The sequence below is a fragment of the Mastacembelus armatus genome, chromosome 17 (genome assembly GCF_900324485.2).
Source record: "Mastacembelus armatus chromosome 17, fMasArm1.2, whole genome shotgun sequence".
NCBI classification, from domain to species: Eukaryota; Metazoa; Chordata; class Actinopteri; order Synbranchiformes; family Mastacembelidae; genus Mastacembelus; species Mastacembelus armatus.
Window position 1 is genome coordinate 13,439,811 of NC_046649.1, and position 14,072 is coordinate 13,453,882.

At 37.3% G+C, this 14,072-nt stretch overlaps 2 protein-coding genes across 3 annotated transcripts in view; one reads left to right on the top strand and one right to left on the bottom strand.

Moving 5' to 3' along the window:
- tnn (tenascin N) overlaps positions 1-2,811 on the top strand; it is a 29,272-nt gene extending 26,461 nt beyond the window's left edge. For both annotated transcript variants that reach the window (XM_026313519.1, XM_026313518.1), the window contains 2 exons: positions 274-437; positions 2,183-2,811. In XM_026313519.1, the coding sequence (XP_026169304.1) occupies positions 274-437; positions 2,183-2,332 (314 nt within the window). In that variant the 3' untranslated portion in view covers positions 2,333-2,811. The remainder of the gene's footprint in view (positions 1-273; positions 438-2,182) is intronic.
- Positions 2,812-6,036: 3,225 nt separating this feature from the next.
- Positions 6,037-13,769, bottom strand: kiaa0040 (KIAA0040 ortholog). The gene is made up of 2 exons (XM_026313230.2): positions 13,583-13,769; positions 6,037-10,578 (listed from the first exon to the last, which is right to left on the bottom strand). The coding sequence occupies exon 2, from the start codon at positions 9,876-9,878 to the stop codon at positions 9,546-9,548; it is 333 nt and encodes a 110-aa protein (XP_026169015.1). The 5' UTR covers positions 9,879-10,578; positions 13,583-13,769; the 3' UTR covers positions 6,037-9,545.
- Between the last annotated feature and the right edge of the window lie 303 nt (positions 13,770-14,072).

Here is a 14,072-nt window from a genome sequence, read left to right on the forward strand (position 1 = left end):
CTGAAGAAGACATGGTTTTATTGGGTTTTAAAGCCAGACAGGTACAGACGCACAGCAAGTGGGACGCTGTGTCTACAATACCATGGTGTGCTGAATCAACATATACTGTATCTCTATTTTTGGCATTTTATTAAATTTCTTCCTTCAGGGAACAGATGAAAATAAAAGAAGTGAGCAGTAAAGTCTGAAATATACTGTTGCGTTGGCAGTTCTGTAGAGCTTTTTTTCCAGTATTAATTATAAATGTTGATTATTGATGATGATGATCCCCAGGCGATGCTATGACCTACCACCAAGACCGACCCTGGACTACTATCGACTCAGATAATGACATTGCCCTGGGGAACTGTGCCCTGACCCACCGTGGTGCCTGGTGGTACAAAAACTGTCACCTGGCCAACCTCAATGGAAAATGGGGTGACAACAGACACAGTATGGTGAGTAAGCAGGGAGGCAGTTTTGCATCAATAAACTTGTTTGTTGGATTATGAATGCAAAATGTAATTTGCTGACACTGGAGTGCTATCCAGCCAGCTCTGAATCTGACAGTGTTTGTGTGTATAAAGACTTTAAATTGCAAAAAAAGGGGGGTAGAGAATTCACTCAATAATAATTGTGCTGGTGGTTTGATTTTTGCCCACATACTGAAGTGTACTTGAGCAAGACATTATGCCAGTCACTTTGGTTTGGTCAGTACGTTCAAGATTCATATTAATCTTTCATAGTTTGCAGTATGCCTAACTAAAGGAAGATATAGTTTATGCTGCTGTCAAACCATATTGAATATAAAAAGAGGCGTTGCTGTTGGGCCTACCCTCATACACATACACCTATAATAAACCATACAGTTCAACACCACCATTCTTCTTCTGCATTCTTCAAAATAACCATACAATGCAAATTACTGCGTTAGACTTAAGTGTACCTAATAAACTGGAAACCCAGTAAGTGAATGCAGTCCATTTACTATGCCCATTATATCTCTAGATTTATATAACGTGCCCAGTTCAGCAATAGAATACATGCACAGAATTATTTATGCATCTAAATGCAATATGTTACTAACATGAAGACCCTGCCCAGATTTAACATGTCTTCATGCTTTAACCCAGACAACTCCGTGCTGTAGTGTGCCTTCACACCAACAGGTGGCACTGACAGTATTATGACACATTTCTAATACATTTCTACCAATCCAAGCTGTCTGTTAACGGTCTTTGGGTGTTAAGGCTGTTAAGCATCATGTCTGACTCTATTTTTCAAATTGATTTTATTCTCCAGCTTCATATAAAGTTCTGGCATTTTAATTTAAATCCAATTAATTAATTCAAGATTCATATTAATCTTTCATAGTCATAATAATAATAATGCAAGTTGACGCCAAAACTGTTGTATTCTACACGATTATCATGTTGAATCCGGAAAAATAAAATAAAAAATAAAATTTTCATTGAGTGCATCAACAGGTATTGCAAGTTCCAGCTTATTTATGCTTATTTACAAAGGCAAAAAGAGTTTTGCTGTGTTTTCTAATGGTTTTTATGGGGGATACCATTCCTAACTGATAACAAGCAATAAAGTTAGTATTTATACAACTCCTCCTCACAACAAACTGTTACTTATGTTGGGATTTGCAGCTGCTGAAACATTACACAGCTAACCATCATTATAAAAAATGTATCACTGTTATTTGGGATCCTTTCCAAACAAACTTACAAAAATGGGAAAATGAGTGTTGTTCCCTGGGCAGCAGTCAAAGACAACTTCACCCCAGACTACAGTACTTCTAGTTGTTTTGTTATGGATTGTTGGGGTGAAGCAGAAATGGTCTGAATCCATCAGCAGTGGTACGACGGGACATTTCTCACACCAGCTATAAAACATAAGTGTTTTTACCGGGCTGATAGGGTAAGAATAACAGTTATTATGTCTAAGGGAGACTGATACTGAGGGAAATGCTGGGGGATTTCTCTGCTCTTGTCAGGGTTTCATCCGTAATATTGCCACTGCAGATGTCTCGCACAATGTTTGCCGGCAAAATGTAATAACAGCCTAAACAAGTTTGTACTCATGTGAAATGAAGCCAGTGGCTGGTATTTATTAGTGTTTGTCATTGTGCCTCTCTGTTATGGTGTCTGTGATTTTTAGCTCCGTTTCTCATTTTCTTCATAACTTGTGTCAGGGAGTGAACTGGGAACCGTGGAAGGGCCACCTGACATCTCTTGACTTCACTGAGATGAAAATCCGACCCGTGGGACCTTTGTCCAGTCGGAAGAGACGATCGTTGATGGCCAGGGAGAAGAGCAGAAACACAAATCTCAAAAAGAAATAGAAGAGTACCTCCTTTTAAAACCACAATAGCTGTCTTCATTCATGTTAACCAGTCATCACTCTAGACCTGGACATATCTTCTCTTATTAATTCACTATTGTTCACCTGTTTTGGTGCTCTGACCATACAGTTCCCACTGGTCCACAGGCTTCTTTGTCTCAACTCTTGGACAGTATGTATACTTCTGAAGCAGAGGGGAACGCTTATAGTAACTTATTATCTGTCTGCAGTTAGATTTATCAAAAATTCCTAGATTTAGTGTAATTGTGGAACAGTGGAGAATAAAAAACTTTTGTTTGTTGAGTACTTTTAGAAACCCCTGTTTCACTGATTCTGCTATAATGCATAATTATAAATCAAGAAACAGTAGATTTAAGTAAAATTAGAAACCCAAAAACTATTTTTCTCCATCATTCATTTTAACTTTTTTTTTTTTTTTTAACCTCAGGACAGCAGCCCAAGTTATTTGTATTTCATTTGTTAAATGCTATCATGAATTTCAGTAGCAACTTAACTGTCATAATAACATAAATGTGAGAAAGTGATATAATGGCTTGTGTGTGTTATTTTACATCAGGTGTAGACCATTAGCGAGTTAGTGCCCTGAGTTTATTGATGATGAAACTGGCTGCCTGTGTCATATTAAGCTGCCTGAAACACTGTCACATCACATCAGTTTGTGTAGGACAAGGCAGAGAATAACAATGGATGGCTGTCTCAGATGGCCATATTACTCCTACTTTGCATTCATATGACAGGGACAGGGTATATCCATCAATGTTATGTGCCCCTATCAATAACAATAAAGCTCCTTCCTCAGGAGCTTAATGACCAAAGTCTTGTTCTCAATCTGGATAGCTCACAAAGGTTATTAATACAGCTTTGACTTTGCCTTTATTGCTTAATTACATTTTTTACGTGTTTATTAAAAACTGTTGGTTTACGTGTCAAGGACGGAGCACATCAATCAAACTTTATGCTAATCTGCCACAAATGATTTTCTGGATAAGCGTCAAGCCTTCACTTGTGACGGTGATGAATACACAAGTGTGAAAACTCCCCTCAGTTGATTTTCTATTTAAAACTGCAGTGTTCCCACTGTACAACACTTTCATCATGCTGAGTTGAGCAACTAGACTTACAGGAACTGATAACTGTTTGGCGTCTGGTCTCCTAACAGTTTCCCAATTCAGTATCTCGTAATCTGTACACAGCAACAAATTCACTGGCTGTCTGTTTGGTTTCTAAAAGTGTATGGAGAAAACTATGAACTATATAATATATCGTTTTAACAAATTGAAATATAGATATAAGATATTACCTATTCAGGCGACACTGCGCTACTACTGTACAGGATGATCAGTCCTTCCACAAAGCCAAAGTAAAAAGGACATTTTTGAGTGTTTATTCATCAAAATCAAATGAGAGTTTGAGAAGACTGCTACCTCAAATTTGGCAGCGAGTATTTTTAGCATAGCGTTTCATTTCAACTTTGAAGTGAAATGTCTCACAAAAGCTTATTGATGCGAAAGGCCTTTTCAGCCATAGTGATTGCAAATTACTTTAAGGAGATTGGTTCCTGCCATTGCTCTCTGAGGCAACTGGTTTGCTTAGTGCCAGGATAAACAGAGAGGGTAGAAGGAGCAATTTTCTCTCTCTCTATCTATCTCTCTCTCTCTCACTCTTTTTCGGTGTCTCTCCTGAGTGTGTATGTATACAGTGCGGTAAAGCTTGCTGACACATGCATTTGTCTGCCTGTGTCACTCGGGTTGATGCTTAGCCTACGCCTTGCTTTCAGTGTGATGTGTTTTTTCCACAGAACCTGGCAATGTGGTAACACAGCAATGTTTGTTTTATGGGCTGGAGTGTGCGCAGTTTGTGGAAAGAGGGAGCTGGGCTCTAAGAAGAAAAGACAAGAGATGTCATTTGCAGTTATCCTCTGTTTATTTAAGTAATCATTGTCATACACAGCAAATGAGAATACAAAGCACCACTGACTCAGCTCAAGTCATGGGGAAGGTCACCAATTTTCTACTGAGAATTTTCTCAGAGGTTGAAAAGAAATTCCGATGTGGTCCAGATCTGTGGTCGTGAACAGATAGTCTGTCTTTCTTCAGTTTATATAAAACACGCTTGTTTAGCTTAGAAATTATAGTGGGTTCAGTGGAATGAATTTGGAGTTTATTATTATATCTAACTTGATTGAGAGGTTTGCCAGATTTTAACATTTTTATTTGCAGCTCATACATTTCAGTAGCTAAGTCGGAAGGCAATTAGTTAAATTCCCTGTCTGCAATATCTGCTTAAAGGGCTAGATGCACCGTCTCTGTCTGATCTCATCCTCTCTTTTAACACCTGACCATGTAACAATATTCTCTACTCTAATATCTCTGTGACTGTTGTCCCTGACAGCCTAACATATTATAGACCAGTATTCAGAATCTAGCTCCTGTACATCTAATTGTACCATATATTTCTGTCACAGTACAGCACTGCTCTAATGATCATATTTTCTAGTTGTTTTGGGTTATCTAATATGACTACCGATTTTTTATGTTTTTGTTTGCTGGGTACTGACAGCAGATTTGAAGCGAATGTGAAATTCTTCTTTTTAATAACAAAACATTTTTTCTTGTGCAGTTAAGAGTTTGGTGAATCCAACTTTGAACAGTTATATAAACAAGCCTCACAGAAAAAGGTAAGAAGTCTAAAACAAGAATATGAAAAAAAATCATGCATGAGTCTCATTTTTTCCTCTCCCAGGTATTTGTTGATGCCAAATGATCTGTACTGGTTTTTCAAGCAGTCTTTGTATAACTTATTTTTTTAAAAATTGATCAGTTTCAGTATTTGATCTGATTTAATATTTACATCATGTTTTTTCTTCTTCATGTTTTTTTAAACTTCATTAGTAGTTTTCTGCGTTTTATATAGTTTACAGATGGACTTGCAACTACTTTGCAGCAAAGTGAAAAGAACCACAAATAACCTGCTTTTATTTTCCAGACTTATTTAGCAATTATGTTACTTGGATGTGGGGATATTAATCAAAGTTAGCTCAACCACAAGAGTTCAGGAATTCACCAAGAGTTGAGAACTAGTGTTAAAAGTACTCTCATCACATATAATGTTGTTTACAATATATCACAGCACATCAGTAATAAAAATACTTTGTTGGATACACCTCCTGAGTGAATGCAAGATGCCTGTATTTTCTTGTCACGGTGAAAAGATGGCAAATTTTGAAGCATCATTCTCAAAGACCTGTCCTCAGGCGTTAAAGAATAAAATAAACATGTTTGTTTACTTCCTGAGATTTAAGCAAATGCATGTTAGGAATCAGGCTCAGGAAGGTAAAACACTTTTTTTTTTAATTTTATTTTTATTTTATTATATTGTTAAAGATGAATTGTTCCTCAAGCCAAACTGATTACTTGCATTGAAGATTGTTTCACTATGGCCATCAAAACAATGATGAAAATATTTATGAAGATGACTAGAGGCAGAAGTGCTTATTAATTGCATTGCCTCTGCAGCCTTCAGAAATGTTTACACAATTTATACCTTCATCTTTTCCCTCTACTCCCCTTTTATTGACTTATTTTCCATAATTTACCACAGTAAAAGTGGATGTTAGAGTAATATAAAATGTTGATGCTCAGGACAATGCACAGCCGATTTCACGCTGTATGCAAATGCATGAAAGGCGATGCTTTGCTGTTTGTTTGTTGTTTTTTTTTTTGTCACATTTCAGTCTATCAAACTTCCTGTGGTTTTAGTAGGCATAGACTGTGAAAATGATCATGGGCTTTTTTCTCATTAGTGTGCACATACTGTGTAATGAAAATAAATACATTAGCTCTATAAATGGAGATTTTTGTGAGCATATGCTCTGAGTCCTACCCCCCACATTGAATGAAGTGGCCTGTGTAATATATGACATATTCACACATAAACATAATGACTTTATGTCAAAATTCAAAGGCTCTGTTAACTTCAATTTATATTATAAATAGAAAAGTGACATTTCGCAAAGATAGAAAAATACTTTATTTCTCTACCTGTCATCTTTCAAACTGTGCACTCCTTTATCATCGTATCTCTATATGTCAGGATAAATTATGCATGCAGAGCTACCAACAAAGGCCAGGCAGGCACATAATTAAAAAAAAAAAGCATCACCTCAGCATTTTTCAACTGTGGAACAACAAAAACACGTCCTAAATATGCAATGTCACGCATAATTGAATGGGATCAGAAAAGTAGCGCCATCGTATGGAAAACTATCCATGATGGCAGATTTGCTGTTCAAACAAATGACAAATCCTCTCACCTGTGCTTCGCCTGATAACAGCAACCAGACAAATGAAAAAAAAGCAAAATATATATAGTTTAGATTTCCTACCATTCACCCTGTGCGCCTGATTGACATAGTTCCTAGAAATCAAAACATAGTGCGGCTTAAGAATAGCTACTGTCTAGCAGGTGTTGGGAAGAAATGGAATGGGTTTGTTTGTTAAAACAAAGGGATCTTCTCATCAATAAAACCAGCACCTCAATATAATATACAGTATGTTTATAGCACAGAGTTGTAAAAAAAGAAAAACACCCAGAATAATGTATGATGGATTTGTAGATGGATTGTGAGGATCAGGAGCTGGTAAATGAAGGCAGCCAGGAGGCGAATTAAATTGAATAATTTAAAAATAATTAGCATTCAAAGTGTTTAGCAGAAGCAGAATTGTATCTATTTCTTGTTTGCCTCTGTTCTTGTATTGTAGGCTAATTATAGCCCACTGAAGAAACAATGACAGAAGTAGGAAAGATTTCACTGAAGGAAGCCAAAAATCAACAATACATGTTGTTTTCATCCAGTTCACAGAGCTTAAAATCAATGATCAGCGTTGTTTTTTTGTTTTTTTTTTGTTTTGTTTTGTTTTTTTGTTTTTTTTTTAAGATCTTTCAGCATGTGAGCATGAATCCATGTCTTACCATCTCAGGTCAGTCAGATTAGTCTTATGAATCACATCTCATACTTACTATAGATGTGAAAGTGTTTTTCCGTTTAAAGGAACAGTTTGACATTTAGGGAAATACCATGAAAGTGTGAAGATTGATACCTTGATACCACACTCTTTGTTTGCACAGCCTAGCAACCTAAGACAGGAAACATCTGATCTGAATCTGTACCAGCACCTCAACAATACAGCAAAGTTCACTAATTAACATCTGGAAAACAGGTCATTCCTGTTTACATGGATTAAACAAACTAAATATAAGAATTTTATAATCATTTTTGTTACTTTTAGACAGAGCCACATGTTTCTAGTCTTTGTGCTGAACTAATCTAAAGCTCTTAAAGAGAGAGGTATCAATCTTTCCACCTAATTGTCTAAAAGCAACTAAACAACAACCTAAAAGCAACTATTCCTTCAGTCTTATTCTTCTACTTATTTTTCACATTGATGTCAGTATAATGAAGCCTGCCATAGTCAACTGTAACATATGAACACAAGCCACATTTCATGTTCATGTACCTCTGAGCGTGTTGGTGATACTTTTACTTGGCAAACCTTTCAGCCTTGGTGATGCTGTAAGCACTGATTAGTCATCATGCATTGCTACAGAGACTTTTTATTTTGCGGTTTCTCTTTCTGTGAACATGAAGCAGAAGAGACAAATGCTAGTTTCCACAGGGGATTGTGTCTGTGTGAGCAGTAGCCTAATGAAATGAGTGGGGCCTGTTTTCCCAGCAGCACTTGAGCAGGAAGATCAGCTTAGTGCCAGCGTAAGCTAATGCATAAAGATGATGATACTGCTGAGATGCTTCTGCTTAATTGGGCTTTGAAATGTCATACACTTTAAAAGTAAAATTAGCCTTCAGGCACAACCCACTCAAAGCCCAAGTCGTTTTATTATTTCAGGGTTTTTCTTCTTTTTTTTTAATACTTTAAAAACAAGTTAAATTTAAAAAGATCTGCTCTTTAAACCTCATTTTAGCCAGATAACCTTCACTATATTTACATGCATTATTTAAGTGTGTGCACATGAAATTAATTATCAACACATTTATTTCTCAACTGAATTATAACTAATTTGTTAATCAATCTAGCAACAATTAATGTGTGAAATTAACAACCATCTAATATAATTATATTATTCTGTATAAGGGTTGAAATAATAATAAATAGCAGAAATAAAAACAAAAAAAAAATCATATGGACAGTTTAGTAGATCAGATAATGTATGAAAACTGGTTGGAAAACACAATTAATGGCAGGTTGTTTTGTGTTGTAATGTCTGATCAAATGCTTATTGCAGATGTAACTTGATGGCTAACAATTTTTTAAAATTATTTTTCACCGAAGTCCAAAATTTCGAAACATTCAAAACCTGCATAATAGATAACTATTGCCTAGTATTTAAATATTTCATGCTAAATTTCAAAATGAAAAATTATGATTTTATTTATTTATTTTTGGCAGGGGGTGTGTTTTTTTCTTACATTTGGATTATAAAATACTTCTTTAAGGTCTTTTTGACACAAACAGTAGAATGCTTTCAAAGCCAAAAACTCAAAAAGGTACCTCTCATGGAAACTAAAATTTGTCACATTAAAGTCATTATTTTAAGTTCAACTTTGTGAATTTCAGTGCCATTTACTTTAGAAACTGCGAGTCAATCAGCAGTCTAGACTGCAGCGTGAATTTGAGAAGTAGGCAGTATTACAGCCATCTGAACAGTGGGCAGACTTTAAATTGGCTCTTGCTCTCAAATAGAGACGCCATGAATTTCACATGGGAGATCTAAGAACAAAATGCTCTCAGCAACACTGTAGTTCTTTATCTCGCTGTCTCACACACACTCTCTCTAACACACTCACACACATTTGAAGGTATATATATGGTCCTGTGTGCATATTACTTCCTTTATGTACCACACACTAACAAGCTCGTACAAAAAGCTGTAAACAATATCATAAAATCGCCACATACAACATCAAATGAATATAAAATGACAAGACACTGTACACTGTTTACATATCTCAGCCAAATCTGTGCCCATTACAATATGACGCCTTCTCATTAGTTCGAATAATGCCCTCAGTCTCCTTCAAGTCTAAGATAGTTTGAGTTTTCCACTTCTGAAAAACTCCATCATCTCCACTGCTCCAGCTGGCCTGGGATCAGCAATCTCAAAATAAAAATGAATTTCTACACCGTGGCCAAGGCGACCCTGTCAGGTGTCACTGGCCCCGGCTTGTAAGAAATCCACAAGTCTTCTGTGTTGGCTGAATTCTTTTTCTTCTTCGTTTCTGACCTTGCGGTTGCCATGGCATCACCACAGCAGCAGCAACAGCAGCTGTTGGCATGGCGACAGCAGCAGCAATGGCAGCACACCACCAAAGTAGTTAGGAAGACCAGCAGAGGAAGAGTTAGGAGGACCACCAGGCAGACAGTGTTGTAAACCCCCTGGTTGTGTTTGTCTGTAGCAAAGCTCCAGAGTTGGTTGAAAAAATCCCGGATGCTGTCTGTTTTCCCATCCATGGCTTTAGGATACGGAGCTGTGATTCTTTCTATTTGAGCCTGTGTGGCAGTTGTAAAGTTTTAATAAATCCTTTAGAGAGTTGTGAAGTTTATAAGACAGCATGTGTTACATATTGGCACCAAATAATTTAAATATGGTCTTAATTCAAGTTAGTCTTTCTACATAATCTGGTTCCAGCTTTTATGTTTAAGAATAAAAGGTTTTACTGTCACATCCACAAATCCACTGCTGTCAGGTCAGATGTTTCTGGTAACTGCACATCAACTTTAATGCGCTTGTCTTTAACTTGTGAAGATCTGAGTTTAGATAGTTGCCTTGACATCCAGCACTATCAGATGAGGCTTGTGTATGTGTTCAGGCTTGTGTTGTTCACATTAAATGGAAACACCGGAAGTAGAGCACCCCTTCCTTAATTTGTCCCTTTAAAGAAGTCCAAATCCTTTTTTGTAAGCAAATCCACCAGAACAAGAGCTCATTTGTTTATTAGAGTTTTTTTTCTTTGAAATCACCCAGTTGTGATGATTCTGATCTTGAGAGAAAAGGGCCAAAATTTGCACTCGAGCCAAGTTTGTTTATGCTGCTTGAAATTCCACTTGTGTTCTTGCTCTTTGTCCTCTCCAGTCCTGTCTTGTCCCCCTGTTCTCTGGTTCCCAGGTTAGTTTAATTCAGTTGTAGAGAAGTGGTTCACTGTGGGTGTGTCTGTGAGGAAAAAAAAGAGAAAGTGAACATTGACAGAAATTTGGTTTTCAGCAGACAGCTTGTCTTCCTCCATCTTCCTTATCCCTGCCTCCAATCCATCTTTCTGCCTCTGTCTTTAACGTCTCTACTCCTGCTATCCCCTGTTGTCCGTGTCAGCTTCAGATTTTTTTTAGCTTTCTCCTCATTAATACTGCAGAATATTCATTCAGGATTCAGGGCAGATCTCACTAAGAGTCCCACTGAGTAAGACAGGGGCACAAAGAGAGAAAGAGGAAGAAATGGAGGGAGACTGTGTTTGAGGGAAGGTGAGACAGCGATAGAGGTAACCAATCTTTCCAAGAGTCCCACTGTGATGGAAAGTGTGACAGAGTGTCAGAAAAAAAGAGAGAAGAGAGAGAGGGAGGCCAAGGGGAGACCTGCCAGAGGAGATCCACCTGAAAATACCTGACTAATGGCTCCCAATGGAAAGGATAGTTGGGATGTGGCCTTTAGTTTTCATATATATATATATATATATATATATATATATATATATATATATATATATATATATATATATATATATATATATCAGATATCAGATATCAGATATATATATATATATATATATATATATATATATATATATATACAATATCTGATTGTATCATTCTGGTCAAATTACTACCAAATTAAATTAGAAATTAAAGTAATATTGTCTTTTTTTTTTGCTTTGAGAATATAGCGTTTATATTTATATTTATATTTGAGAATATAATGTTTATATCTAAGATATTACTATTCTGGTGTTAAATGGCTTTAAACACCTGTAGTTTTTCAGGTAATTACATTGAACTCAAGCGTGTTCCTATAGTTCACGGATAGAGCTGCTTTGTATTCATTGCAGGAGCAAAAAAAAAAAAGAAAAAGATTTTCATCTCACATGTGGCTGCTTCTTAGGCAGAGAGAGAGGAAGATGCACCTGCAAGTGAGGAGCAAATAGATTTGCCGCGGCTATCGCTGTGCGTTGCGTCTCATGTGTGAAATTGGTTTCCCCGGAAACTCCCCTTCCTCTGTTCATTTGCTCAACAGGAAGCTTACTGGTTAAACCTAAGTAATGAGAGCCACCTGAAACATCAGTGTAAGACAGAAAGAGCTGTCTTATATGACACCTAACATCATACGTTAGATTCATGGTTCCCGATGTGAAAACACATATTTCTGTGTGTGAATTTCTGGCTAATTTCCTGTAAATCTGGCTAAAATTCATCTTATATTTGCATGGAAAGTTCACTACAGGTAATATCAAAGCATGCGCACATTGTTGGGAGCTGCTGTGTTGCTGCCACATTATTCTTGATTATTTTCTCTGCTGTAGGTACATGTTGTGATGAGCTTGGCCGTGCTGCAGCACCTCTGTGTACACCTTTGTGATCTTCCTCGCATTATGAAAATAATGTCAAGACAGACCACAGCCACTCAACAATAAAGCTGCAGGAGAACAAAGAAAAAAAGTCCAGCGGAAGAACAGATGAGCAATCTAGCTATATATAAAAGATATGACTAATAATGTATCAGTGGTAGAGCCATTAAATGGAATGGCTAAGTCATGAAGTGTTATGATAATTATATTTTCTGGACAGGAATAATAAGATCACCACACAATGCAATACGTTACGGATAAACATAAAATTTCTGCAGTGCCAACAGAGAAAATGTAAAAAAGGAACTCGGAACATCATGATATAATTTCATTTTGCTTTGTCTATGTACGCACATATAAAAGCAACGCAAAATGCTTATTTTGTTGTGTTAAATCCAGGTAACCTAGGTAGTTTTACATTTGGATGTTCAGGCTTTTCTTGACGCAAACACGATGATTGCCAGCATTATTGTGCCAAGAGCCATTTCCTGTACTCTAAAAGTAACTGAGGGAGTTCACACTGTCACGACTGATGACATATTTTAACTGAGCTTATTTTGTGATTGACTAAAGGCACAGAACAGATCACTTAAAAAGAGCATAACCATGTTCTTGGTACGTTCTAAACGAGGCCACGTCACAAATATTTTATTTATTTTTGCTTCCTAGAACCTCACTGGGATGTAATTCTAAGAATCTCGTTGGGTGATTTACATTCTCATGACACTGCTCTCCTTCAGCCATTCATATACAGGAAAAGGCCATTTCTGGGGCACACAAAGCCAGGAAGGGGCTGAGAAATATGTTATGATTGCACTCAGTTATCCCCTGCTGCTTTTTAAGGAACATGTGCGACCTAAAAGACAAAGTTATGACAGAAGGCAAGGCAGGAATTTTTAATGACATGCCCCCAGCACGCAGTCAGAGCAGATCCCTCATCAGTCGATATTAATACACAATACATGGGCATGTTTATTCTCACTTGACTCAACCACCGACAAATGATTAAAGGCATAGTTGTTTGTTTCTTTGCAGAGAACATGAGGTATCTTGACTCACTACATGCAGCTGTCTCGCTTGGGTGACTACATGCCCGCTGATAATCTGGGGGGGGGGTGTTCAGGCCTCCGCAGTGAGCAAGTGCATAAGGCCATTACAGTTCAGACTTGTGTCAACTCGATGCTGACTGAGTGCTATGAAAAACACTGAGGAAATTCCTGCAGTAAAAGCAGGAAGTGGAAAGTCTCTTATATGAAACTAAAAGCCATATTCAAAAACTAAAGACTTGAGCTAAAGATGTTTTTAGAAGGGTCCATTGAACACAGCAGCAGAAAGTTACTCAATATGTGCACACTATGACAAACAACTGTTTAATTGAAATAACATTATAGTGATACTCTTTACTACCCAAAGGCAGGGAGAAACTTGTATCGCTGTCAGAATTGACTAATGCCAAAACAATATTCCATATAGCAGCAATTCTACCTCTGTTTTCCTGGAGTCAGACAACAAAAAGTATCAGCGGTTTATATAAACCACTCAGAACAGTTTCAGTATTTCAAGTCACTGGCACTCGAGATCTCTTTGAAAGTTGCACCTTACCCCGCAAGCACTTGTGAAGTGGCAGGTCAGGTCTCCCCGTCTGTCTAATCCAGTCTGCTCAAACTTCTGTTATTTCTGTTTTGGAATCTGGCTTCTGTTCTGTTCTAGCCCCATTCGCCCAGACATCTTGACTTTCTGTTCTTGTTTCACGCTCTACTCTTGTTTCCCATCCTCCTCTTCCTCCTCCTCCTCCTCTCTCTCTCTAACTCTGAGTGTGCGTTTTGGTCACAGCGTCACTGCACCCAGCCCACTTTGTGTAAGAATGGGCCCTCTGTCTGTTCTTATGTTTCCTGCCTTGCACACCGGATTCTTTTGGTTGGTTTACTTTACTCACACAAGCAGTAAATGATGTCAGATAGCCAAAAAAAAGTTATGGGCACTGCTCAGTAAATAAAAAGCTTTTATTAAAGCTGCTGCAAAATAAATCTTCTGTGTTCAAAAATAAAACAAAGGCTCCCCTACATGCACTGACCTGAAAACATCGCACCGC